General features: G+C 33.3%; 1 protein-coding gene across 1 annotated transcript; it reads right to left on the bottom strand.

Annotated features, from left to right (window-relative positions):
• Positions 1–15,002: 15,002 nt before the first annotated feature.
• Positions 15,003–25,015, bottom strand: LOC120350644. Its single transcript, XM_039425064.1, has 2 exons — positions 24,973–25,015; positions 15,003–16,364 (listed from the first exon to the last, which is right to left on the bottom strand). The coding sequence occupies exon 2, from the start codon at positions 16,360–16,362 to the stop codon at positions 15,127–15,129; it is 1,236 nt and encodes a 411-aa protein (XP_039280998.1). The 5' UTR covers positions 16,363–16,364; positions 24,973–25,015; the 3' UTR covers positions 15,003–15,126.
• Positions 25,016–26,543: the final 1,528 nt, after the last annotated feature.

Below are 26,543 nucleotides of genomic sequence, written 5' to 3'. Positions count from 1 at the left end.
ATTATTATTATTATATTATTATATTTTATATTATTATATATTATATTATTATATATTATATTATTATATTATTATATATTATATTATTATATTATTATATTTTTTATTATTATATTATTATTGAGTGATAGGTAGAAGCGCAGTTGCCAATTTGTCGATTAGAGTCAGTCGACTGAAGGATTCCAGACAGGAAACTCCGTAAGTTTAACATGAGCGCTTGAATACTCACGAGAAATTAGAGGAATGTTTGCCGGTTAGAATGGTGAGTTCGCAGCCGTTGTATCCCCACCTCTGTATGCCTTCTCTGCTGCGCATGTCCTTCCCAAGACAGAAGTTAATTTGTACAGAGTATAATCTTTTATCCAAGACAATACTAATTACTTATTTAAAGGTATTCAACTAGCTGACATGGGGAGCAATACTCAGAAATGAAATTAGTTTTGTACAATCGCCTGGTTCACCCCTCTAAAAATGTTATTGTGAACCTAATCTATTACTCCTTCATTTGTAAATAGCAATAACCAATATTTCTAATGAGCTTCTCATCAAAAATCCACCAACACCCTTCAACCCATCAACAGTAAACACTCGAATTGGACGTCTGCCAAGCAGCTTCAAGCGTGCATTGTGCATCTATCCATAGTGTATATAGAATATTATTATTTCTTCTCAGCTGTCTCCTCTCTGATGGGCGAATCCAATTGCAATTTTCTGCCAAGCTCTTCACTCACTCAACTGGACACGTGATCTACTCAAGCAATTGCAGCTCTGCCAGTAGCTCCACAGGAAGGAACCGGATTATTTTCTAATCAAGTGAATCATATCAATTTATATCCAGCACTTACTTTAATTCATTTCAGCTACTGTCTTCTCTCAGATAGGTACCAAGCGTATAACCATTATCGTTGATATGAGTACAGCCAAATAAGAGACGGCAATAATCAGACTTCAATTACTTTATCACAGTCTCATTTCCACTCTCTCTCCCACCCTCCTTCCTCTCACCACAACTCTTTACACATTCCCATCCTACAACATTTTTCTCTTACTATCACACCCTTCTCTCTCCTACCTGATACGATCGGTTAAATGACCATCTTCAGCTCACAACACGTAGCTGATCTCAAATCATACGAGAACAAGGTATAATTATTCAATAGCTTCAATTTGTTCAAAGTGTTATTGTGGTTGAAGAATGCTCAGGGTGTGGTAAAAATCGGTACAGAAGTACTGTGATTATCACTTTGCAATGCAACATCTTTGACGGGTACTTCGGGTTGTAGCTGTAAGCTCAAGTAAACCGGATTTCGTAATGTTAACATCTGAATTGATTATATAGTCAATTCGACTTTATTCATTATTTCAGTTACAAAACTCAGTTTCATAATCAAATGTACATGTTCATGGATAATTCTCAGATTATAATAGTTTTATTTGTATAGTAAATGTAAACTACGAGTAAACCAAAATGCTCCACATTTGAAAAGACCAATTAAAGTATTTTTCTATAAGTCTTATTTCGTTTAGTTAAGTCGGTTTAAGTTAAGTTAATTTATGGTGCAATGGACAAAATAGAACAATCAGTTACAAAAATGAAGAAATATAATCAGGTTAATTAAGAAATATAATTATTGTTATTGATTGTTTTTATTGTATGTAAAGGATTACTTTTATATATCCCTCAAATAGCTTATAGCTAGAGGAATATTATCGCACTATTGTGATACTCGAATAAAAAATAAATAAATAAAAATTAATGTTGTCTCCTCACATAGTATCTTGAATATGTTCTAAATGAATATTTCATCATATTTTGGCCCTTTCTATTTTCAAATAATGCATGAAGAAAAATGTGAAAAATATTGTTTACAGGCAAATATATAACAAGTATGAGGTATTGTACAATAGCCTAATACTAAAAAGAATGGATGCAAATGATTTCAAATATATGAAATTGAAATTGAAAATGGGAAAATTCTTTACTAGGTGGAGTTAGGACTTTTAAGTCCTCTCTACCACTCAACCTCGACATTACAAATGCAATTGAATAAATAATACAGTGTAACTTAATATAAACATAAAAATACATTGAATAGATTGTACAAAAAACAAATAGATTTGAACTTGGGAAATATTACAATTTCTGAATCAAAATTCAGTTAAGTGGAAAACTATTCCAATTTCCCACTCTCCGACTTAAAAAGGTGTCACTGTCTAAAAGTACAACCTCGTGTAAGCTTCAGTTGCCATTTTTCTACAATTGGCTTCACCTCGTGAACCTCAAACTTTCAAGTGCATCATCTCTACTGTTTGGAAATCAATCCAAAAATTCCACAATTTGAAGATCGGATTATTCGTTTGGAATTCTACTCGCTCCAGCCTACTTTTCCATTGGGGGATTCGCCTGCTGTAGTGGACGTTTCCATGCTTGTCATCGCATGGCCTGATCAATTCATCGCTTGCTGATGTCCTGTTCCTGTTGGTATTGTGGAGTCGTTGCCTCTCTGCCTGGCCGCATCTCCTCTTCAAAATTTTATTCAGGTTATGTAAATCGTTCTTTTCAATTTTCATTTACGTATGCATCATTATTGTTTTATAATGTCTATCTTGACATTCAATTCACTAAGGCTACCGACGCCTATTAATTCATTGGATTTGACAGCTACCCTTGGCTTTACAAGTGACTCATTGAGGCCACTGACGCCTACTTATTATTTTATTAATGTCTATCTTGACATTCAACTCATTGAGGCCACTGACGCCTACTTATTATTTAATTAATGTCTATCTTGACATTCAACTCATTGAGGCCACTGACGCCTACTTATTATTTTATTAATGTCTATCTTGACATTCAACTCATTGAGGCCACTGACGCCTACTTATTATTCTATTAATGTCTATCTTGACATTCAACTCATTGAGGCCACTGACGCCTACTTACTATTTGATTAATGTCTATCTTGACATGCAATTCACTAAGGCCACCGACGCCTATTAATTCATTGTATTTAACAGCTACCCTGGCTTCACAAGTGATTTTCTGAGGCCACTGACGCCTACTAATTGTTTTATTAATGTCTATCTTGACATTCAATTCACTGAGGCCACTGATGCCTACTTATTATTTGATTAATGTCTATCTTGACATGCAATTCACTAAGGCCACCGACGCCTATTAATTCATTGTATTTAACAGCTACCCTTGGCTTCACAAGTGATTTTCTGAGGCCACTGACGCCTATATAATTGTATTCAATCGTAGCAATTATTCTTTGTATTAACAGTTACCCTTGACTTCACAAGTGATTTTCTGAGGCCACTGACGCCAATATAATTGTATTCAATAGTAGCAACTATTAATTCTCTGGATTTGACAGCTACCCTTGGCTTTACAAGTGATTCATTGAAGGCCACTGTCGCCTATTACTCGTTCTAATTTGATGTCTGTCTTGACATTCAATTCATTGAAGGCCCATGTCGCCTATATTCAACCCGGACTGTCCTCATTGTATTTATTAGCTACCCTTAGCTTTTAAGTGTTATTCTAAGGCCAATAACGCCTATTAATTGTTAGGTCGAAGTCTATTTTGACATTCAAATCACTGAAGGCCTATGCCACATATATTTTTTATGTATGTTATTTGCTGAGCATTTTTTACAGCTTATTGTCATTTTTTAATCATTATTATTGTACCTTAGTAATAACCTTCATTATTGCCCTCAATTATATTCATTTCAGGTATCATTATTAATACCTTTGCATTTATTGCAATATCATTAATACCAATATCATTAATAATTTAATATCATCAATACCTTTGCAGTTATTGTCAGACCTCAATGGTCATTAATGTCATTGACCTAATTTCTTTTAAATGTTGTAGTTCTCTACATTATTTCACATGTTGTAATTTTCCCAAGATTTGACTCATTGTTTTTGTATGTGGCCATCTGCCTATTATTATTTAAGGATTCAAAGACTTAACCTACTTACAATTGCCTTTGTATGTGGCCATCTGCCTATTATTAATTTATTGATCTCAAAATATTTGATTCAATGTTTGTATGTGGCCACCTGCCTATCATTATTTTATTGATCCCAAGATACTTGATACAATTGTTTTTGTATGTGGCCATCTGCCTACTATTATCATCTTATTATTATTAAATCTTATATTGTTGATTCATTTAGTCTTTTATTGGCGTACTTACCACACTTCAAGCTATCAGTATTTTTATGTACAGAATTCAAAGATTTATTTGTAGGTATTTATACCAACTATCATCCACAGTCCACTGCCCTGCCCTTGGATTCTGTCATATATAACAAGTATGAGGTATTGTACAATAGCCTAATACTAAAAAGAATGGATGCAAATGATTTCAAATATATGAAATTGAAATTGAAAATGGGAAAATTCTTTACTAGGTGGAGTTAGGACTTTTAAGTCCTCTCTACCACTCAACCTCGACATTACAAATGCAATTGAATAAATAATACAGTGTAACTTAATATATACATAAAAATACATTGAATAGATTGTACAAAAAACAAATAGATTTGAACTTGGGAAATATTACAATTCCTGAATCAAAATTCAGTTAAGTGGAAAACTACTCTAATTTCCCACTCTCCGACGGGAGAGGTAACGGTTTCACTGTTTAAAAGTGGTCTGAATGAAATCCTCCACGAATGAATGCATTGGAGTAATATTAGTTTTCTCTCTAGATTAATAGTACACACTTGGAAAACTGCATATATTATTGCTGTATTACCTTGAGCAGTAGATGCAGAGGAGAGCTGATGGGAGGTGGTCTCCTCTTTTCAGTAGCTCGGCAGAAGCAGGCTTGAAACCAGGACGTCATCGCTGAGTCTATTTCCCACACCTAGCACGAAAACTGCTACTCTTCTATTACTTTTTGATAGCGGTGCTACTTTCACGATGCCATATTTCACATATTTACCGAATCCCGTTTACGCACAAGCCCTGTCACTGTGAGACCGCGAATGTGAGGATGGGTGGGTGTGTGTGTGTTCAAGGCTGTAATAGGCAAAAGAAAATGCAATAATTAGTGAAATGATAAACAATTTCAAGATGTGAAGAAAATCAACATAAAACATGCAAGAATGAGGACAAAACATAATTATGACAATGATACTTGCTGTTTGAATTAATGAGTAGTTCTCAATATGTGCAAAATATTTGGGGTCTGTTAAGCTACATTTACACTTAAGTTATTAACAAAATGTGTCACGTTATTCTTTATATTTAAATAACGATTAGCCTCCTGCTTGGCATCAGTCGGTAAAGCATGAGATTTAATATAATTAGGTCGTGGTTTTCTAATAGTATTCAGTCTTAAAAAATCTTGATAGGCCTAGATATGGGCTTCTCCAATAACTCTTGTAATTCAATAATAATAAATATATATATATATATATGATACTTATACTATAGAGGTGAGGAATATAAAATAAATTGCACACCATGAAAATTTCACACATATATTACACAAATAATGCAAAGATCAATCGAGGCAAAAAAATATATATAGAGCGATAAAAAATATAATATAAAAAATAGAACAATATTTGAAATCAATAAAAATATCACAGGCTAAACTTTATATTCTAGATTTGTGGCACGAATCATTACCATGTGCCTTTATCTTGAAATCATATGCATTCTTTGGCATGTAGCTGTGACATGTACTTGCTAATACTTGTCGACTTGGATAATTCAATCAAAAATATGTGCTCTAAGATCAGCTTGATAAATTAGCCACTAATAATCCAAATAGATCTATATATTAAAATCTCTAGTATTTAGTAGATTTATTTGTATCGAATATATATTTTATCTCAGGGTGCAAGATTCGGCACCTGACGGAATAGGTAGAGCCATTCATCTAGTGAATTAGAACTATGATAAATTATCGCAAATTGTATTGCAAAAAATTAAATATTGTATGCATACGTTTGATAGCCTAGATTTCGTACTTCTTGATTAAATAGAAATTTCTAAAATATTGATCTATATTTTTCTTTCAATTAAATACCTTTAATACTAATTTTTACTTGCGCAAGTATTACTCTTATTAATTTCTTAATTTATAATAACCCTTTCGGCGAGCTAGCTTTGATCATCAGATTATTTCGAAGCACTAGGGCGCCCATCACTAAATTCAAATTTAATCACTCACGTGTCGAAAATCTTCTTGTAAGCCGCCGATGTCGATCCAACTCCATGTGGTCCGGGAATATGGTAGCCGGAATCGTCTCCTCCAGGGGGTTATAAATTTAATTAAAATGAAAAATGACTTCTGCTTCACAATAGCATCACGAAGTCTTTTAAGAAATTTAATAATTTACTTTAACTTTAAATTTTTACAAAATTATTAATAAGGTACTTCGCTCTAAAATATTTGGGGTCCTCTTATGGTGGCATCTGGCTGGCGAGTGCTGGTTCTTCCTTCTCAAGTTTTACAGATCCTCTTTCCGACTTTCAAATTAGCATAAAATTTAAATATCTCAATCCTCCGCCATTAAATTCAAATAGATCTTACAAAAAATGCCAAAATATTGCTTAGATTATATGATTAATAATTTCTTTGCATTCGAGCCATACCGATAACATAGATTACACAAATTTTTACACAAAATCTAGTACATTATATAAATATATAGAAATATTTTGAACTGGCCTACAGTTGCCGCCTATTAACTGCCGTTTTACTATTGGTGCATGCAAATTTTATTAGGTATTCATGCGCCTGGTAACTCTTATTTCCTGAATACATTAAATATTTTTATTTGGTTTTTTATTTATGCTCTTTGCATGCTAGTTAATATTCTATATATTAATATTAATTCCATGCTACCTAATAATTAGCCACGTGGACGGGTGTTTTTTCACATTGCACACCATCCGAATGCAATAAAGCTCTGCCAAGGGGTTTTGGTCAGATTCTACGTTCTTCGGTTTGATCGATCTCTAGGTCACCGATCCGTGAATACATCTATATAACCTCAATCTTCAAATATTTTATAAATAATCTATTTATGAGTAGTAAACTTCCTTCAAATCCTTTTAAGTTCTTGTACCATTTAGCCAGAACAAGCTGATGCTATCTAATCTTGTTTATTATCTGCTTGGCGATATTAGCCAATTACTTTATTTTTAGACCTATTACTATTTCTGTTAGGGCTTTTCATCTACCCAGATTTAAATATGTTACACGCGCCCCTGGGTTTGAATTCAAAATATTTGAGAATCACAATGTTTTTAATGAAAACCCACCCTTCAATACATTGATATACACTATACTTTATTTATAAATTATACTCTCCTACTTCTATCACAGATCGCAGACATATTTGCTGCATCTCCTTTATACCTTTATCAAAAACAATAATAAATTCTCCTCTTCAACACACATAAAAATATCATAAATATAAACTTCTAAACGTACTCCTCCTGACAACATTTACAACACAGTAATTTTTAAATTCGCCGCTTGCAGGGCCGCCAACTTAACTACACACATTTCATAATTCTCATAAATGATTCCTTTTAGACAATAATTTCGATTCATAAACTTCTGGGCTTATATCTTATAGTATTTCTTAGGTCTTAATATAAATAATTTTCTATACATCAGGTACAATACTTTCTTTTGCTAATGGCTCTTTGGTTTTGGTAACTGGTATTCACTTTAAGTCTTTTCAGGTAACAAACGTGGCATAATTAAAAGTAATAAATATAAAACATATAAATAAATATATCGACATTAATAAATATAATAAATAACAATAATAAATAACTCTTTGGGTACAGTACTTCTTTTTATAAACATATGTTCAACAGATATTACATTCATTTGATTTGGGTGGCTTTGGTCAGCTGTCGCTGTTCTACATTCATAGTGTTACATGTTACATCAGAATTTGCTATCGACTTTCATAACTAACCTAACTGCTCAATTTTTTCTCTTAAAAAGGTAATTAACAAATTTTAATTTTATTATCCCCGCTTGTGTCCTTTTTTATCTGATGTATATAATTTAATTACATATTTAAAAATTGTTCTTTTCCTTATTGCAGGCTTCTAACGGCTGGAAGGAATTAAACATTGGATTGTTGCCACGAGGTCCTATACCAAGATTAAATTTATTAAGGAAGGTTAGTAATCGGTTTGATAATAATGTTTTCCTTGATTTCTTATCATATTTATTTCAAATTTGACGATATAGCATGTAGAAATCCCGTGGTTTACTTGCATCTTCTTGCATTCTGCTTGTTGACATGGTTTAGGCCGGTTAGGTTATCTGCTATCCATTTGTTGATTGTTGAGGCTGTCCTATTATTAATTTATCCTTCATAAATTTAAAGCCCTTGTATCTCGTGTATTCTTTCAAATAACTCCTTGTTCCTTTAATAATAATTTCTTTTAATCTGTTCTTTCCCGATTCATCCTGCACTCTTAACTCATCATTCGTTTCATTTTCACTTAATACTCTTTGATTTCGGTTCATTATAAATTAGTAGGCTCAAGACAAACATTTTTATAATATTAGCTTCCCAATTATCAATAATAGATTCTTTTAATAACCACAATACAATATTTTTCGTCCTATCAACAACACAGTCTTTTATTAATATCACAGCCATTATAACAAATAGTATACAATATATAAGAATATTTATTATCTCCTTAATAGTATAACCTCTCAACATATAGCCAGGTACTTCCACTTTCTTAATATTATTTTTTAATTCTTCCAATCTTATTAGCTTTCTATCCTTTATCAACCTCCATAAATAGTCCACTTTATTTTTATCCAGGCATGAATCAGTAGTAGTCATAGTAGTAGCTCCATTTTTGTTATATTTCTTTGGCCTATTATTCCGGTCACATCGTTGATCATCTTCCTTAAAACGAATGTGCCGCGGATGTACGCCGTCGGTCCGCTCCTGTCCTCCTCGGTGTCGGTCCGGTGTTCTTCTTTGCCTCTTGAAGCGTGCATGCGGCCGGTATGCGCGCGCGCGGCTCCTCCTTTTCTTTCGCCTCCGGGCCTTGCGATGCATCTTCTTCTCCCGGATGCCGTCCTCCTCTTCCTTATGTCGGCCGTCCGGTGTCCTCGGGCGCTTCCATCTCCGGGCCTTGCGGTGGGCGCTCCTCCGGTCCTGCATGTTATCCTCTCGGTCAAAAATTTTGGGGTCCTTTGTCTCCTTCGGTGGTGTCCATTGGTGCGGGTGCATGGATTCTGTGCGCGGGTGCATGGTGGCGGTCACTTGATGCGCGAGTGTGACTTTTCAAAGCGGGTAGTATGGTGGCGGTCTCTTGATGTGTGGGCTGCTCTACCTGCGGTGATGGATCGTCGGCGGGGAACAATATACTTAAAATGGGTTGATGTTTGTGGCTGGCTTTAATTGCATGTTTGGCGGCGGTTTTTTGTAGTAAACTGTCTTGTATTGGCTTCGGTTCTTCTAATACTATTTCGGTTCTTCTAATAATGTTTTCGGTAAATCACTTCTGAATGTGGTGTATGACGTTGAAATATCCTGCTTTTCTTGGTTTGTTTCATTTGAGCTTGTGCTTGTTATATCGGGGGTATCATATAGTCCTGGTTTATTAGCTGTAGTTTTCTGTATATCTGGTGGCGGGTCGTTGGGTGCTGGGTTCCGGATTTTTTGTTGATTCAATCCTATTGCATGTGCTAATGTATAGTTTGTACTTATTTGATGAGGTGGCGGTTTGTAATTTCTATTATAATTATTCTGAGTGTAATCATTATTTGTGTTGAATCGATCATGGCCATAATAATAATTTCTTTCATAGGTTTGCTGTGGATAATGATTTGTTTGACGATTCTGAAAACTTCTATTATTCCAGCTGTTATTATGATTATGATTATAGCGGCGTTTAAATTGAGGGGTAGATCGTGAGCAATCATATGGTACTGATTCATAGTTTTGGCTGTTATACTGATTAAATTTTGAGTTATGTTGATTTTGTGCGTATCTCTGGTCTGAACGGTGGTTTGATATGGCCATCACAGACTGTATGCCATATAAATGATTAATCAGCTGCTTACAATCAGTAATGGGTTGTGTGGCGAGTGCCATTCTAACTTGATACGGTAGCTTCTTTAAAATAATATTTGCTAATGCCGATTCGTTAATGGGCTCGCTCAATTGAGAATTTTTAAACTGTATGGCAGTGACGAAAGTGGTACATGCACCATCTAAGTTAGGGTTGAAATCGCATGATATAATGTCCGCTAGCACGTCCAACTGTTTACTTCTGCTCCAATACTGTTCCAGGAAGACAGCTACAAACTCATCCAATGATGTAAATTCATGGGCTCTACTCCGAAAGAACATCAGGGGTTCGCCAATCAATAAACTAGTCAAACGAAGACGCCAAAAATTCCAAGAGGTGGGTGTTAATGATTGAATTAGTTTTATCTGATCTATAAATTCTTTAGGTTGGAGATAGCGGTCTGTATTGTCAAAACGGCCTAATTCATTGAAACTGTGTAGTGAATCAAACGTTGCTATGGGAATAGGCTCTATATTCTCGTGCGGAAATTGATGTATTTGACTTCAAGTTGTACTATGTTTTGATTTGTATCAGAATTTGGGTGAGCTATTTCATGAATTGCGAAGTGTTTTGTGCTGGTAGGTTATCTATTCTTTCGTTTAACTCACAAGTGACAGTATCTATTTTTGCTGTTAAATCGGTTGTAATTAGTTCTTGATTTTCAGCGGTAGATGCTGATATTGTGTCCGCAGTTTCCTTACCCGTTCTTACCGATGTATCCTTCAATGATTCCCGCATTTCCTTCATTTCCGCCTTCAAGTCCTTCATTGCCATGGTCATTGTTTTTTCTAAACTATTAGAAAATGACTTGATCATCCCCTCTACTATAACCCTTCTTATTGCTTCTTGGGAGACATTTAACGGTTTATTACTGTTCACAGGATTCTTGGCGGTGATTGAAGAGATCTGGGCGTTGGACTCCATGCGCCCCCCTCAGCGTCGATCTCCGCTACTATCGCCGTCTGCAGTGTGTCTGCTACCTTACTTTGCGTGGACGAAAAGAGACTCATATTTAAAAATGGATTAAGTGTCAAGTGTTTGTTAAAAAAAAAAGTGAAAGTTTTGGCCAACAAGGCATTAATAAGGACACAAATGAGGATAGGCCTATGGACATTACAAGCCAGGTAACCTATTTATTACTTAAGCTCTTATAATATAATAATACTATTCATTGATTTCTGACTAGCAGTTTAGGCCCATAAAATATAATAGCTCTCTCTATAAAATATATTTTCTACAATAATAATAATATAAAATTTTCTTTAAAACATATAATTTCTCTTTATTTAAAGCTATTGATTCCCCAAAAAGTAATACAAATTTCCCTTCGCCAGTTTTCCTCACAACTCGTATAAGTTATCTATAATTTTCAATATGGTTATTGACTTAATTTCAAATAATTATTCAATGAGCTTGGCTCTCATCATCAGCCCCACGTTGGGCGCCATGTCTTTGTGTCGTATCCGTGGCCCCACGTTGGGCGCCATGTCTTTCTGTCACGTTATTCTTTATATTTAAATAACGATTAGCCTCCTGCTTGGCATCAGTCGGTAAAGCATGAGATTTAATATAATTAGGTCGTGGTTTTCTAATAGTATTCAGTCTTAAAAAATCTTGATAGGCCTAGATATGGGCTTCTCCAATAACTCTTGTAATTCAATAAATAATAAATATATATATATATATATGATACTTATACTATAGAGGTGAGGAATATAAAATAAATTGCACACCATGAAAATTTCACACATATATTACACAAATAATGCAAAGATCAATCGAGGCAAAAAATATATATAGAGCGATAAAAAATATAATATAAAAAATAGAACATATTTGAAATCAATAAAAATATCACAGGCTAAACTTTATATTCTAGATTTGTGGCACGAATCATTACCATGTGCCTTTATCTTGAAATCATATGCATTCTTTGGCATGTAGCTGTGACATGTACTTGCTAATACTTGTCGACTTGGATAATTCAATCAAAAATATGTGCTCTAAGATCAGCTTGATAAATTAGCCACTAATAATCCAAATAGATCTATATATTAAAATCTCTAGTATTTAGTAGATTTATTTGTATCGAATATATATTTTTATCTCAGGGTGCAAGATTCGGCACCTGACGGAATAGGTAGAGCCATTCATCTAGTGAATTAGAACTATAATAAATTATCGCAAATTGTATTGCAAAAAATTAAATATTGTATGCATACGTTTGATAGCCTAGATTTCGTACTTCTTTGATTAAATAGAAATTTCTAAAAATATTGATCTATATATTTTTCTTTCAATTAAATACCTTTAATACTAATTTTTACTTGCGCAAGTATTACTCTTATTAATTTCTTAATTTATAATAACCCTTTCGGCGAGCTAGCTTTGATCATCAGATTATTTCGAAGCACTAGGGCGCCATCACTAAATTCAAATTTAATCACTCACGTGTCGAAAATCTTCTTGTAAGCCGTCGATGTCGATCCAACTCCATGTGGTCCGGGAATATGGTAGCCGGAATCGTCTCCTCCAGGGGGTTATAAATTTAATTAAGATGAAAAATGACTTCTGCTTCACAATAGCATCACGAAGTCTTTTAAGAAATTTAATAATTTACTTTAACTTTAAATTTTTACAAAATTATTAATAAGGTACTTCGCTCTAAAATATTTGGGGTCCTCTTATGGTGGCATCTGGCTGGCGAGTGCTGGTTCTTCCTTCTCAAGTTTTACAGATCCTCTTTCCGACTTTCAAATTAGCATAAAATTTAAATATCTCAATCTTCCGCCATTAAATTCAAATAGGTCTTACAAAAAATGCCAAAATATTGCTTAGATTATATGATTAATAATTTCTTTGCATTCGAGCCATACCGATAACATAGATTACACAAATTTTATCACAAAATCTAGTACATTTATATAAATATATAGAAATATTTTTGAACTGGCCTACAGTTGCCGCCTATTAACTGCTGTTTTACTATTGGTGCATGCAAATTTTATTCGGTATTCATGCGCCTGGTAACTCTTACTTCCTGAATACATTAAAATATTTTTATTTGGTTTTTTATTTATGCTCTTTGCATGCTAGTTAATATTCTATACATTAATATTAATTCCATGCTACCTAATAATTAGCCACGTGGATGGGTGTTTTTTCATATTGCACACCATCTGATTGCAATAAAGCTCTGCCAAGGGGTTTTGGTCAGATTCTACGTTCTTCGGTTTGATCGATCTCTAGGTCACCGATCCGTGAATACATCTATATAACCTCAATCTTCAAATATTTTATAAATAATCTATTTATGAGTAGTAAACTTCCTTCAAATCCTTTTTAAGTTCTTGTACCATTTAGCCAGAACAAGCTGATGCTATCTAATCTTGTTTATTATCTGCTTGGCGATATTAGCCAATTACTTTATTTTTAGACCTATTACTATTTCTGTTAGGGCTTTTCATCTACCCAGATTTAAATATGTTACAAATGTTAATAGCTAAATCCAATGTACCTAGAATACATTTATTCTAGGTACCTTGACTAAATCCTTATAGATTCTATTAGATTGAATGGAACTTGACAAACACATATGTTTATCATGTGTATGATAAGTTATGTTCAATCTAAAGAATCTATAACGATCAAGTTATTAACATTATGTTAATAACTTTGGTTTAAACGCAGCTTTACTTGGGTTCTATTTATAATAAAATATGTCTGATATAATAAACCTGTTGTTACCGTTGTGAATAAATAGTGAGGTAATAAGATAGAAAATATGAAAGATGATTAGATAAATGATAAAAAGTTAAGGTGAATATGACTAGTCAGGAGAGGAATCACCTTATACAACACATTGGAAAACACAAATTATTGGAATAAAAGTATAAAATCATTTGTTGTCGAAAGTCACAAGAGACAGTGAAATAGTTATTTGTGCAACTAGTGCGCAAAGTGACACCACTTTGCTGCACCGAAAGAAACGTTTACGCACAAGCCATAGGCGAGTGTGGAATGGTTTCTTGAGTGCAGCAAAGGAACTTTGCACACGTATTTTACATTAAATTTTTCCTACAGTTACCATTGAATATGAAAAGTGAGAAATTATGGGTAGAATGTCCTGAAATCCATCCAATGTTTGTCTGTATGAGTTTGTAATTAATAACAAATTTAATTTTAAAATTGATAATTCAATAAAAAATTGTTTTCTTCTGAATTTTAAAATTTTCAGATCTTTTAATTTAAAAATTTTTGATTTTCAAATTTTATAATTTTTATTTAGACCTATAATTTTCAAATTTTCAAATTTTTAAATTGATTTGTTATATTTTTAAATTATCAATTTTTTTTACTTTAATAATTTATTAATTAGTTTTCAATATTATTTATCTTGTCAAAATTATATGAATAATTTCCATTGCATTGTCATGCTACAAATCTGGAGTACGCAAAGTATTACTTTGCGCATTAGTGCGGAGAAGCGATTCTTTGCGGCCTGCAATCAGTGCAGAAATGGTCACTTTTCAAGGTATCTGTAGGAAATAGTATATTTCGCACCTAGGGCCGAAAATGAGACTTTTCCGGCTCGAAATCGGTTTTCAAGTCCGAGGCCGTAGGCCGAGGACTAGAAAAGATTGAGAGCCGGAAAAACATTTTTGCCCGTGTTGCGAACGCTATTTTTCGCCACACCAAAAAAAAAAATAATAATAATGTTAATTTGGAAATTTGAAAGCAAAATTTTAAGGTTATGCTACTATAAATCATACAATGTTATTGAGGTTATGATAGTATCATTGTATTCTATTGATCAGTATCAAAACTACAAAATAATTCATATCATCTTATAGAAATGATCATTTATTGACAGTTTAAAAACGTATTTAATTAAACTAGATACATAAATACATATTAAATTATAAAAAATAAGCATTATTGACAGTCAATTCTTTGTTTTTCACATAAAATAAATTAAATAATCATTATACTTTTTACACAACAAATTTCTATTATTTTATTCTTTATTATTTAAATAAAAGTTGAATGTACAGTTGTGGTTATTTGAGAACATGAATCCTCTAGCAGATTCTACTACTTTTCTCTGAGATGTCACATGTAAATTCAAATTGTTTGTATTTACAGTCTCAGCTGTACCGGTACTACTTGTGCTTTGATTTTTGTTTCCAAAAATATTATCCAGAGTAAAAAAACTGTCTCTGTTTTCTTCCTCATTCTCTTCATTTTTGTTCTCATCGACAATATTGACGTCTTCGTCTAGGGCACGTGCCTCGGAATTCGATGTTATAGTCGAACTGGTAGTGTGTCGGTCAATACTATTGAAGAGCTTTTTTGACACTTCAACCTTCCTTGCAATTGAATCTTCAATATAGCCCTCGGCAACTGAAGAAGATTTCCAGCCTCCATGTCGTTTTAAAGTGAGCAAATCGCCCCCACCTTCAACTAACATTGAAGCTGATGTTCGTCGTAGTGCATGGCCGGTATAACTTTCAGGCTTATCAAGTCCAAGGTACTGAGCTACTTTCTTTGGCACAGCAGCTATAGTATTTTTACCTACATGCTGAGATGAACACTTTCCCTGGTTGTACTTTATAAATAATCTTTTACTTATCATAGTTGATGGACGAAGTGATATGTATTTGCGAATCAATTCACAAGGGCTGAAAGGGCAATCTTCATCAGTTATTGTGAAGCTTCTCTTCGAATGAGTTTTTCCTTCTTCAAGGAAAACTACGATAAAACTACCATTGTCTTTAATATCATCGACATTTAGTTGTAAAAGATCATCTCTTCGGCAAGCTCCAAAAATACCCAAAGCCATAATAGCCTTTGTTAGAAGCCATTCGCTGTCTGGAGCTTCTTTCATGAACTTGACTACTTCGTTACCTGTCAGAACGTTTGATTTTTTAGGTTCGTAGTTGACATTGAACTTTTTCAGAAATGTAGTGCATCGTGTAAATGATTTTGGGTCAATGTTGTGCTTCACATTGAGACAACTCTTAATCATCGAAAACTTGGACCAAACTGTACTAGCTTTACATACTTTAGATAAATTGGACAAATACACTAATAAAATTTCATCACACACTTCTGTAGGCACAATTTTCTCTTCATTCAGCCATTGAACAAATTTTTCGTAAGCATCGTCATATCTTTTCCTCGATTTGGTTGGTAATAGGTCTTCCGTAATTTCATTCGCCCTTCTCTTCATCGACTCACTCATCTTCTCCATTTCTGAAATTGAGACCAAAAGTTAGTAGGCTATAGGCATACCAATACAAAAGACCCTATATAGTAAATTACCTTCAAAATTTGTTGCAGACAGAGCTCTCACATTCAAATATTTTCATTTTAGACCATATTATTTTTGAAAAATGGTAGGTTAAATAGAAATTGAAAAATAAATAAAATTCAAACAGCCTATTTTGATAGTTTGAATCTTGGTCATGACAACTTTTACTGTCAATTAATTTCAATATTACTAATTAATAATTACAATAGTGACTATATTTTTATACTATTAATATTTCGAATAATTGTTTGAATTTTTATAGCTCGCGCTTTGCGCCCGGTGCAATATCTCATGGATAGATGGATGAATAGAATTTTCATTACTATTTTCAAATAATGTGATGAAAAAAATAATATAATAGCATATTTCACAGTTTTGTCTCAAAATATATCTAAAAAATTGATTGAAAAATTTAAATTACGGTAACTAATATACAAAATAACTAATACAAGTCGAAATTCATCGACAAAAAAAAACGTCATTGACCGAGATTCGAACCTAGATCATGTTTGTTATTCACCGAACTTTGAGTACTTGTAGCACGCCTTTAAGGCGAAACACCACAGGCCCTAGTTCAAAAATTGCCACCACGTAGCGCTTTAAAATCATGCGAAATACCTTATGCTATTACTCGCTCACTATTAGAGTAAAACTTGTTTTGAAAACTGATTTATTCTTGTAATATCTATATCCATGTCGCTACCATGTCGATTTATTTTTATTTTTTATTTAAACAAAAATAAATTTCTTAATTTCAAAGGGATCCATTTTTTCAAGAAAAACAGGTAGTCATTTTGAAGATTTGATGATAAAAAATTTTTATCATTTTTCAGCTTGAAAATCGAACCAGTGGTTCCATCGGAATCATATTTACAAGTTTTATCTCTAAGATTTTTTATGCGCTCCTACCCTCCACCCCATCCAAACGTCACTCAGGCACCTTCCACCCCAACACACAAGTCAGTCACCCACCACCCCACCCACAGTCAGCCTTCATTCTTAGAGCTCAGGCTGGTCACAACTTTTCTTAGTTCTTCAGCTTGTTCACTTGTCATATTGACAGTGATCGTGGCTAGTACTAGGACATAGTATTTCCAGACGCACTCCACATATAATTTAGATTTCCGTATTATATATGTTTCTCTGGCATTTTCGGCCGGTAAAATGGATTTAAGACATACGGTGAAGGGAAAGACGAAGTTGGTTCTTTCAGCCAGGAGAATGAAAAGGCGGCTACCACCAGAATTTCATGCTAACAGACGTAGAAGGTTAGTTGATTTCATTTCATATAATTAGATAAATTAAAATGTCACGTACTTTAGGCCTACTATAATATGAAGCAATCATGCTTTGAATAATTAATATTGTTATTATGTAAATATAATTATATTCTCAGTTCGTATTATCTCAAGAGAGGTATTTCGTTATGTATTTTTTATGTTTGTTAATATGAACAAACGTCAACGTTATTGACAACGCTATTCGCATAATTATTCAAGATATATGTCTGAATGGATAGGTACAGAGAGCAACCGGGTGATGGAAAAGCATGGCAAATTTGAATGATCTTACAAAACTCACAGTACACTATTATTTAAAAGTAATGTTTATAGTGAGGTGATACAAATGCGACTAGATATTTCAAGAATCGGTTTTGTACAATATTTTTGTTCAGAACATACTGTTTACGATGTGACCTAAATTGAATTTATAGACCAAACCTATTTTTAATTCTGTAATCTTATCTGAATTTAGGAGAAAAATAGCTCAATGTAAGTTCTTTTTTTCTCTCCTGATCATTGTGATTCCTGTGGAAATGAAGTACCAGTGAGAAGAGTGTAGAGAAATTGCAAATTATGTAGACTATATATATATATATGAAAAAATGTCTGCAAAGTGATTTTTGAACATTTCAGGATTGAAGAACAAACCTTATCGCTCGAAGCGCCTTCTCTTCCCAGGCTGACAGTGTTTCAGCAGATGCCATTTCTGTATCCACTGAGAACTTTCAACCCAGGTAAACTTTGTAATTTCAAGATTCGAATTTCCACAATCTCACTTGCATTATGTTACGACAGGTTAAGAATTTACAATGAATAGTTTGCGACTCACAACACTTTATATTCAACTTTGAAGAATTTATAAGCATCACTTATACATGAAGTGAATTAAATAGAGAAAATTGTGATTGGAAATGTTCCCGATCCCAATGCTCATTACTTCTAATAAAGTAATAAGATGCTAATAATAGTCAAATGTATTCAATTAAAATTGTATGTCTCATGGTTGTCTGATCCTTCTCTATATTCCCTATAGGAATTCACCCTCCACCATAAATACAATTATACCCTTACGAAGACAATATTTAGTATCACAGTAGCCCATTCTCTGTGTTGGAAATATGAATTTACAAATCCTTTTGCTTCATACACTTTCTTTTCATATCCCATAATCACAAGTTTCCAGAATAATTTTTTTCTAAATTTAATTGCAGTGCAACGTCAACTCCTAAAGGAAAGAAGAGAAGACCACACAACAGAAAAGTACCAGTGCATTTGATGAAATGGAGATTACAGCAAAAGTAAGTAACTTAATAGTTTACAGAATATAATTATCAGCGAGTATAGTAAATTATTATTTACCTCTATAAAAAGAAGTGAAGTTTTTTATGGTCCATATCCTTGTATCTACCAAACCACCGGTTATTTTTTGATAAATAAAAATAACAATTGAAAAAACGAATAAGCCAACACATATATAGAAAACACATATTTGAATAATGATACTTGGAATAGACATTCACATTCAAAGTATAATATTATTTTCTATACAAACATAACGTTTCCAGGCATTTCTTTAACTATGATTCAATTATTTCCCAAACTATATTCATTTAAAATTTAATTCAATGAGAATTAATACATCAGACCTATAAACTTTTCTTTTTTTGTAAAGGAAATCTAAAGGAGAAGAAAAATTTGGGCCATCAACATCTTCTTCCACCTTAGAGTCAAATCTAAAAAAAGCGTCCTTGATGACACCTCTGATTTTGCTACAATTGTGCCACCATTCCCCTCAATTGGTCTACAACCAGCTTTGAACCATGAGATTGATACCACCTCAACGCGAAATAGTGGAGTTTCTTACGTGGAGAGTAACGTCTGTGATACTTTCCTAACAAGGTATGTCATCATCTCAACTTACAACTAATTTCATATATACGAATATGGTGTTCTCTATACTTCCTAACAAGTAGAATGTATTTTGTTCACTGGTCCACTTTTTTCTATATTCTATTGTTTTTTTCAACTGTTATATAAAGCTTTGTTGGATCAACCCACAATATTACTCATTGAGAAATATGATTTTGGACTAGTATTGTCTTGCAAGAGAAAATTCACAATAAGATCAATTTTATTAGAAGTTGAATGATTCAGCTAGGTTGTGTTGAAGGCGTCTGTAGATGCTAAACAAGAACGAGAATAATTTTTCATAGTTAATATTTGATACTTTTAGTAAGATAAATATTTTTTCAAGCTAGTATTTCGAAGCTGAAAAAAACAAATATAGCCTACAATATGAAAATAGCAATAATGACTCGATCACCTGACTAATATTTATTTGATATTTTAGTACAGTACAAATAAATTCCACACTAGTTAAAAAGACTAATATTACTAGTTCATTCATGCAATAGGCGCCTCTTCCAAACCCGAAGAGACTTTCTGCACACCGTTCTACAACAGAAAATATTACAATGGGCTGAAGTTAGAAAGAGTGTGACAGGGATAGGGGAGAAAGCATGAAACTATCATTCGCCAAACGCGTTTCTCTCTCACAGCTGTATAGCTTCTCCAAACTTAGGGGTTGGAAGAGAGAGATAGCGATTGTCAGAGAGAGTGCGAGTTAGGTTTTGTTTGGATTTGGAGTATTGCTTGTCATGTTGTTCTGTCTGCTGTGTCAATGGCTATATAATACAGTATACAGTTATATATGTGTGTCAATATGGAGTATAGTGTTATACAATATATATATATATATATATATATATATATATATAATATATATATATATATATATATATAATATATATATATATATATATAATATATATATATATATATATATATATATATATATATATATAGAATTACTATCTTCAGCTCAATTGGTAAGGGAGAAAGAATACATAGATAAAAGATATTCACAGGCATACGATTATCATTTCTGAGAAAGATTATCGACATACTGTGATATATAACCTACTCTTCATCGCTATAAACTTCAGAGAGAGAAGTTCATTCCAATACTAAAACTAATTATAATTCCAAGTTGACATTTTTTGTAAAATGATATTGGCCTAATTACCAGAGATCTAGAATTTGTCAAAGAGTCTCTATGCTCTCCTAGTTCTCTTTACGCACACAAAAGCAGACATAGGCGGAGAAACATTATTATGTCTGCTTACTCTGGCATGCCGAAGTTGATATTCTCCCCGTCTGTCTGCTGCTATGTGCGTGCGCCAATAAAATATAAAATCTCAATCATTTTTCAACATGTTCCGATAATTAATCACCCCCATTTAATTACAGATATGATGAGTATCCAGATCTAATAGTTGAGCCGGATGGAAGACCATCCAAAGACGATTTCAATATTATTTCTGGCCGATTTATTGTGGACGGCAAACATCTTGTGCAAGAATTGAGATCTTTGGACTACCATAGATACGAGTGTGAAAAAAGTGATAATGGTTATATGACACTGGTGTCTTCAACTTCAAAATCATCAGAATGGACAATGAAGTTCGTTGTATGGACAGCTCCACGAACCAGCTGCCATAAATGCGTTTCAAGAAATGGAAGAAATTCAAGTTCAGCCTTGCGGTTTGTTTGTTGACAAAGAACATGACTTCTTGGCGGCTTCACCTGACGGACTGGTCGGAGGTGATAACTGATTGAGGTGAAATGTCCGAAGTCTGCTGAAAACCTCACTATCAGCGAAGCCGTGATCAAAGTGAAATCATTCTGCTTGGAAAAACTACGTTGTGGAAACGTCCGTCTCAAGAAAAACCACAATTATTATTACCAGGTAAATTCATAGGTGATTTTTGATATATCTAAGTATGTACAACTTTTCTTATCATAAGCTATTACATCATTGTATAAAAATCGAATTTATACGATTTCCAACTTGATTAACCTGTATATTTGCAGTTATTGAACGAAAGCTATAACATGATTTGACGACATAGATCCAATACCTACTAAATAGAAAGCTATTACTAAGTAATAGCGGGTATTGAATCAGGGTAACATTGGAATTATTGTGTAAGAAAAAATGTGTGGTGACATCACCAAACCAGTTGATGGGTGTCTGTATTTTGCGAGTAATCATACAGAATGTCTGTCGTTTATGTGTCAACACGTGAGTTCAGCTGTCTGTCTTGAATTTTGATTCTGACTTATTCCATAATATATAAAGTATTCATAAAGTTCTATACATTCACAAACACATGATGAGTAATATTATTATACAAATCGCGGATTTCAAAATTAGTACAATACTTCCTAGGTGAGTTTTACAGCTCGGGAGGTTCACTACAGTCATGTGAAGGAAAGAAAGACATTAGAGGTGTAGGTGGTGATAGACAAAGGATGAGCGGGTGTGAAATGGGTAGGTGGTGACAACTATTGAGGGTTGAATTTGCAATGATAATGGAAACGGAAAGAAGTTAGGACGAAGGACAATGCTATAGTAGGACAATGTTGACAGAAGAGGGCTCACCTTCATTGTTTTGATGTTTCAAAACTACACTCAAGTTCATACTACAGCTATTCATTTGTTTTATTTTTGTCATTGCACAATAATCGTAAAATTGTTGATTGAACCATTACGCAAATAAATATATTTTGTGAATTGCAAACTTTGTCAATCACTCCCACAACAATAACCATGATAATGGTCACTGACTATAGATCCGAAGAAAGAGAGTTCTGAGACTAGTTAGATAGAAAGAAAATGAGAAAGAGAGTGAGAGAATATGAGAGAGAACGAGTAAAAAGGCTCACAATCAGTGCATTAGGCAGTGCACTGACCGTGTGCTACTGTTCTGACTCTTTCTATTTATATAATAATAGAGACCTGGAATATGGATTAACAGCTCATTAGAATGCCCTATTCGTAATATGAAAGAGAAGGAATTTGTGGAGCATTTTCTGTGGAGGTGCCCGATGTATGGTGGAATAAGAAGACACTATTTAGAAAAATTCACTACAAATGTGGTTACTGACGATGACAAACCCATATTACTTCGAACTTTATGGAGCAGAAAATCAACCGTTTGTATGAGTATACAATGAAAGCAATCGAAATCAGATCTATGATAATAATCTCTTGAATAATGTCCGATAATTATAGTCAGGAAACAAAGGATATCATTGAAAATATTAAAAGCATTCGATGCTCATTTTAGACGGTTAAGTGGGGAATGCATTGAGCTGAATAAAGTAAGTTTGATGGGGATAGATTGAGCTCTAAAAATTAGATAGTTGGAAGAGATTATTGTATGCGTGATGGATTATTATATGAAAATGTATTATTGGATATATTGTCTAGAATTTATTATTGTTGAAGTTAATACTGTTATTACTCGTTTTGTTAATAAAATACGAATAGGTAGATATTTAAAACTAGAATGTTATTATTGTTGATTACTATAAATGGTATTTTATTAGTATGTAAGAAATGTAGTATTGGATAAATTTTATGTAAAATTCATTATTTTCGTAGTTGAACTGTTATTGCACATTTATAAAATATGTATAGGTAGATATATAATACTGGGATGCTATGATTGATAGATATTATGGAATTGTTATTAAATGAAAATGTACAGATTGATATTTTATTTTAAAATTTCAAATTTTTTGATTGTAATAGACATATTCTTCTGTATATTAGGAACATATACTTACTAAAGTACTCTTACTTGTGATATATATTTAAAGCATATATGATTTAAGACATATCAGTAATTTGATATCATGGAATGTAATGACTGTATTCAACTCAACTCGTTTGTATTAGCATATGTGCTTGAAACAAATAAATTTATTTATTATTATTATTATTTTACTGTTCTGACTGCGTGAACAATACACTGCAATTGAACAATGCATTGGAACTAAAAACGCGCTTCCGACAGAACCGTTAAACCGATTTGTTTGAAATTAATTTTAAATTTGCCTTTAAAATGACTACCTGCATTAGTTAAATTTTACTTATTATAAAAGCTATCAATTGTAAATACTTATTCAGATTGAAAAAAAATGTATTAAGTGAATTGCAAACTTTGTCAATCACTCACTCCCACAACAATAACCACGATATGGTCACTGACTAGTATGACTACAGCTCCAAAGAAAGAAAGCTCTGGAACTAGTCAGATAGAAAGAGAGAGAGAATGAGTGAGAAGGCGCTCAATCAGTGCGTTAGGCTTAGGCAGTAAACTGACATGTGCTACTGTTCTGACCGCGTGAACAATACAATCCAATTGAACAATGCATTGGAATTAAAAACGCGCTTCCGACAGAACCGTTCAACCGATTTGTTTGAAATTAATTTTAAAATTCTTGAAAAAAATTTGCCTTTAAAATGACTACCTTCATTACCTAATTTTTTTCTTAATATAAAAATTATCAATTGTAAAAACTTATTCAAATTGGAAAAAAAATTAAGCATATGGTAGCGAGTTTCAAACCTTTAAGCTGATTGCAAAACAGTTTTGGTCTTCCATATTGGACTAAAAATAAGTGAGTAATCACATAAAGTAATTTGACCCCAACAGTGCTGCTATCTATAGGGCTAGAATCATAATTTTTTCCATGCTGATTCGCCTTAAGCTCTCGGCCATTAGGTACTGTTGAACGTCGCTGCCTGACTACTAACACATAGCATACACGTAATACTGTACTGTAAAATAGACTTGTGAAAAGGTTTACTTCACTGCTAAAAAGCGTACCGTACAACAGACTTTGGCTCATGACTTATATTATTAAAATTATATTATTATCTGTCTCACAATAAAATTTTCACTCTGAATTAAGTCAGATAACGTAGGCTATGTAGGCTACTATAATAATAGAGTATAGCGCAAATTTGAAGACGGTTTGCTGGCATTATCACAACAAAATATTGCTCTGAAAATAGTTAAATCATAGAGAAAACATTCGAAGATTCAATCTTGAGTGGGCCTAATGTTTTCTCTATATGGTTTAATATTGAAGAAAAATTATCTAAAAGTTTTAATAATGAATTACGGAAAAATTACTAGGAATTCAAGGCTGAGTTTCACCAGTAGGCTTACCTTAAACTTCAGATCTGTGCTGTATTTGCTTATTATTATTGTTGATTCTATTGCATTAAGAAGAGGAATTCGATAATAAAAAAGAAACAATTATTACTCCACCTCACTTTTAAATATTGATACAATTATTGTACTTTGAATTCAAATTCGATTCTTCACTTTTAAATACTTGCGATACGTACCTTTCTGACAATGGACAATGTAGCCAACATTATATTGTTGAGGCTATGGAGATATATCATCGTATTCTATTGTTTGATATCAAAAACACAATAATAAATATTAAATTATGAAACAGTAATTTATAAAATATATTATTATAGACATAATACCGCGATTCACGATACATAATTATATAGATTATTACAGTCATTATGAGATTATCTCTCTATGATTTTTGTGAGATCGGACACGATCAGCTGTTATTCAAGGTCATTTTACAGCCCTAGGGCCGTAAAGTTTTACCGGCCTGGTCGGAAAACAATCACTTTCGGCCTCCATATGACGCACGTAAACCAGCTCATTACATCCAAGTGTGGCGAAAAATAATTATTTTGTGGTTAGAAGGTTTTAATGTGTATGGTTGACAATAAATACTAAATACGAGTACTTCTGACGAGTTATACCGAAAAAAATTGTTAATTGGAGGAGCCCTAACCTCTCCTTCATTGAACGAAATATCTCATAATAATATAAGGGGGAATATTTTGTATATCTCTCGGAGAAATATAATTTATTGGCAATTTTATAGCCCAGGTGCAGGAGCCACTCATTGGCTAGTAACTACTCGATTCTAAAAACCATAACACAACTAGACAAGGCACTAAGAGGTTGAGGAAAACACATCTAACGAGGAAAACATCTACTTAATGACTGAAATTTTGGCTCATTGGTCTCATTGGTAGAGCATCTTCAGTCAATCATTACCAATAAATCTACAACATAATATTGAAAAACCATGTACTCTTCTTTCTATCATACCTTTCTACCATTCTTTCAACATTATTGGGCTACACTGTCGTCTCCTCTTGTTCTTCTCATATTATTGTGCCCATCAACGAGCATGATTCAATCGCTTCAATGATCTATGTTTATGAATCAATGTTCTTAAATTTATCATCATCAAGCATGTCAATCGCTAAAAACCAGTGAAAAATATGTATACTTTCAGTTAGTTAATAATGAACGGTGAGATACAAGTTCAAACGAGAACTTCTTCTTCTTAGGGTGCCAATCCGTTACGAATGTTGGCGATCATCATAGCGATCCGTGCTTTGTTTGCAGCAATCCGGAACAGTTGTGTAGATGTTTTGTTGAACCAGGTCCTGAGGTTTTTAAGCCACGATACCCTGCGTCTTCCTGGTCCTCTTCGTCCAAAGATCTTCCCCTGCATAATTGTCTGCAGCAAACTGTATCTCTCCTCGTTTCTCATGATATTACCAAGGTATTCCAACTTACGTGCCTTGATTATGTTCATCAGTTCCAGGTCCTTTTTCACCATCCTCAAAACTTCTACGTTTGTCACCCTGGCAGTCCAAGGGATTTTCATCATTCTCCTGTATAGCCACATCTCGAAAGCGTTGATCTTTTTGGTTGTGGTTTCATTGAGCGTCCAGGATTCTGCACCATAAGGAGAACGGAGAAGACATAGCATCGCAGGAGTCTCAATTTAGTGTCAAGGGTGATGTTGTGACTTTTGAAGAAGGCACTCATGCAATTGAAGGTAGATCTTGCCTTTCCTATGCGTGCTTTT

This window comes from Nilaparvata lugens, chromosome 3 (genome assembly GCF_014356525.2).
Source record: "Nilaparvata lugens isolate BPH chromosome 3, ASM1435652v1, whole genome shotgun sequence".
Classification (NCBI taxonomy): Eukaryota; Metazoa; Arthropoda; class Insecta; order Hemiptera; family Delphacidae; genus Nilaparvata; species Nilaparvata lugens.
The sequence above is the reverse complement of the archived record's forward strand: the minus strand, read 5'-3'. Positions and strand labels throughout refer to the sequence as shown.

Coding starts and splice junctions, on each gene's coding strand:
- LOC120350644 (XM_039425064.1), bottom strand. CDS start 16,362: ATGGAGAAGATGAGTGAGTCGATGAAGAGAAGGGCGAATGAAATTACG.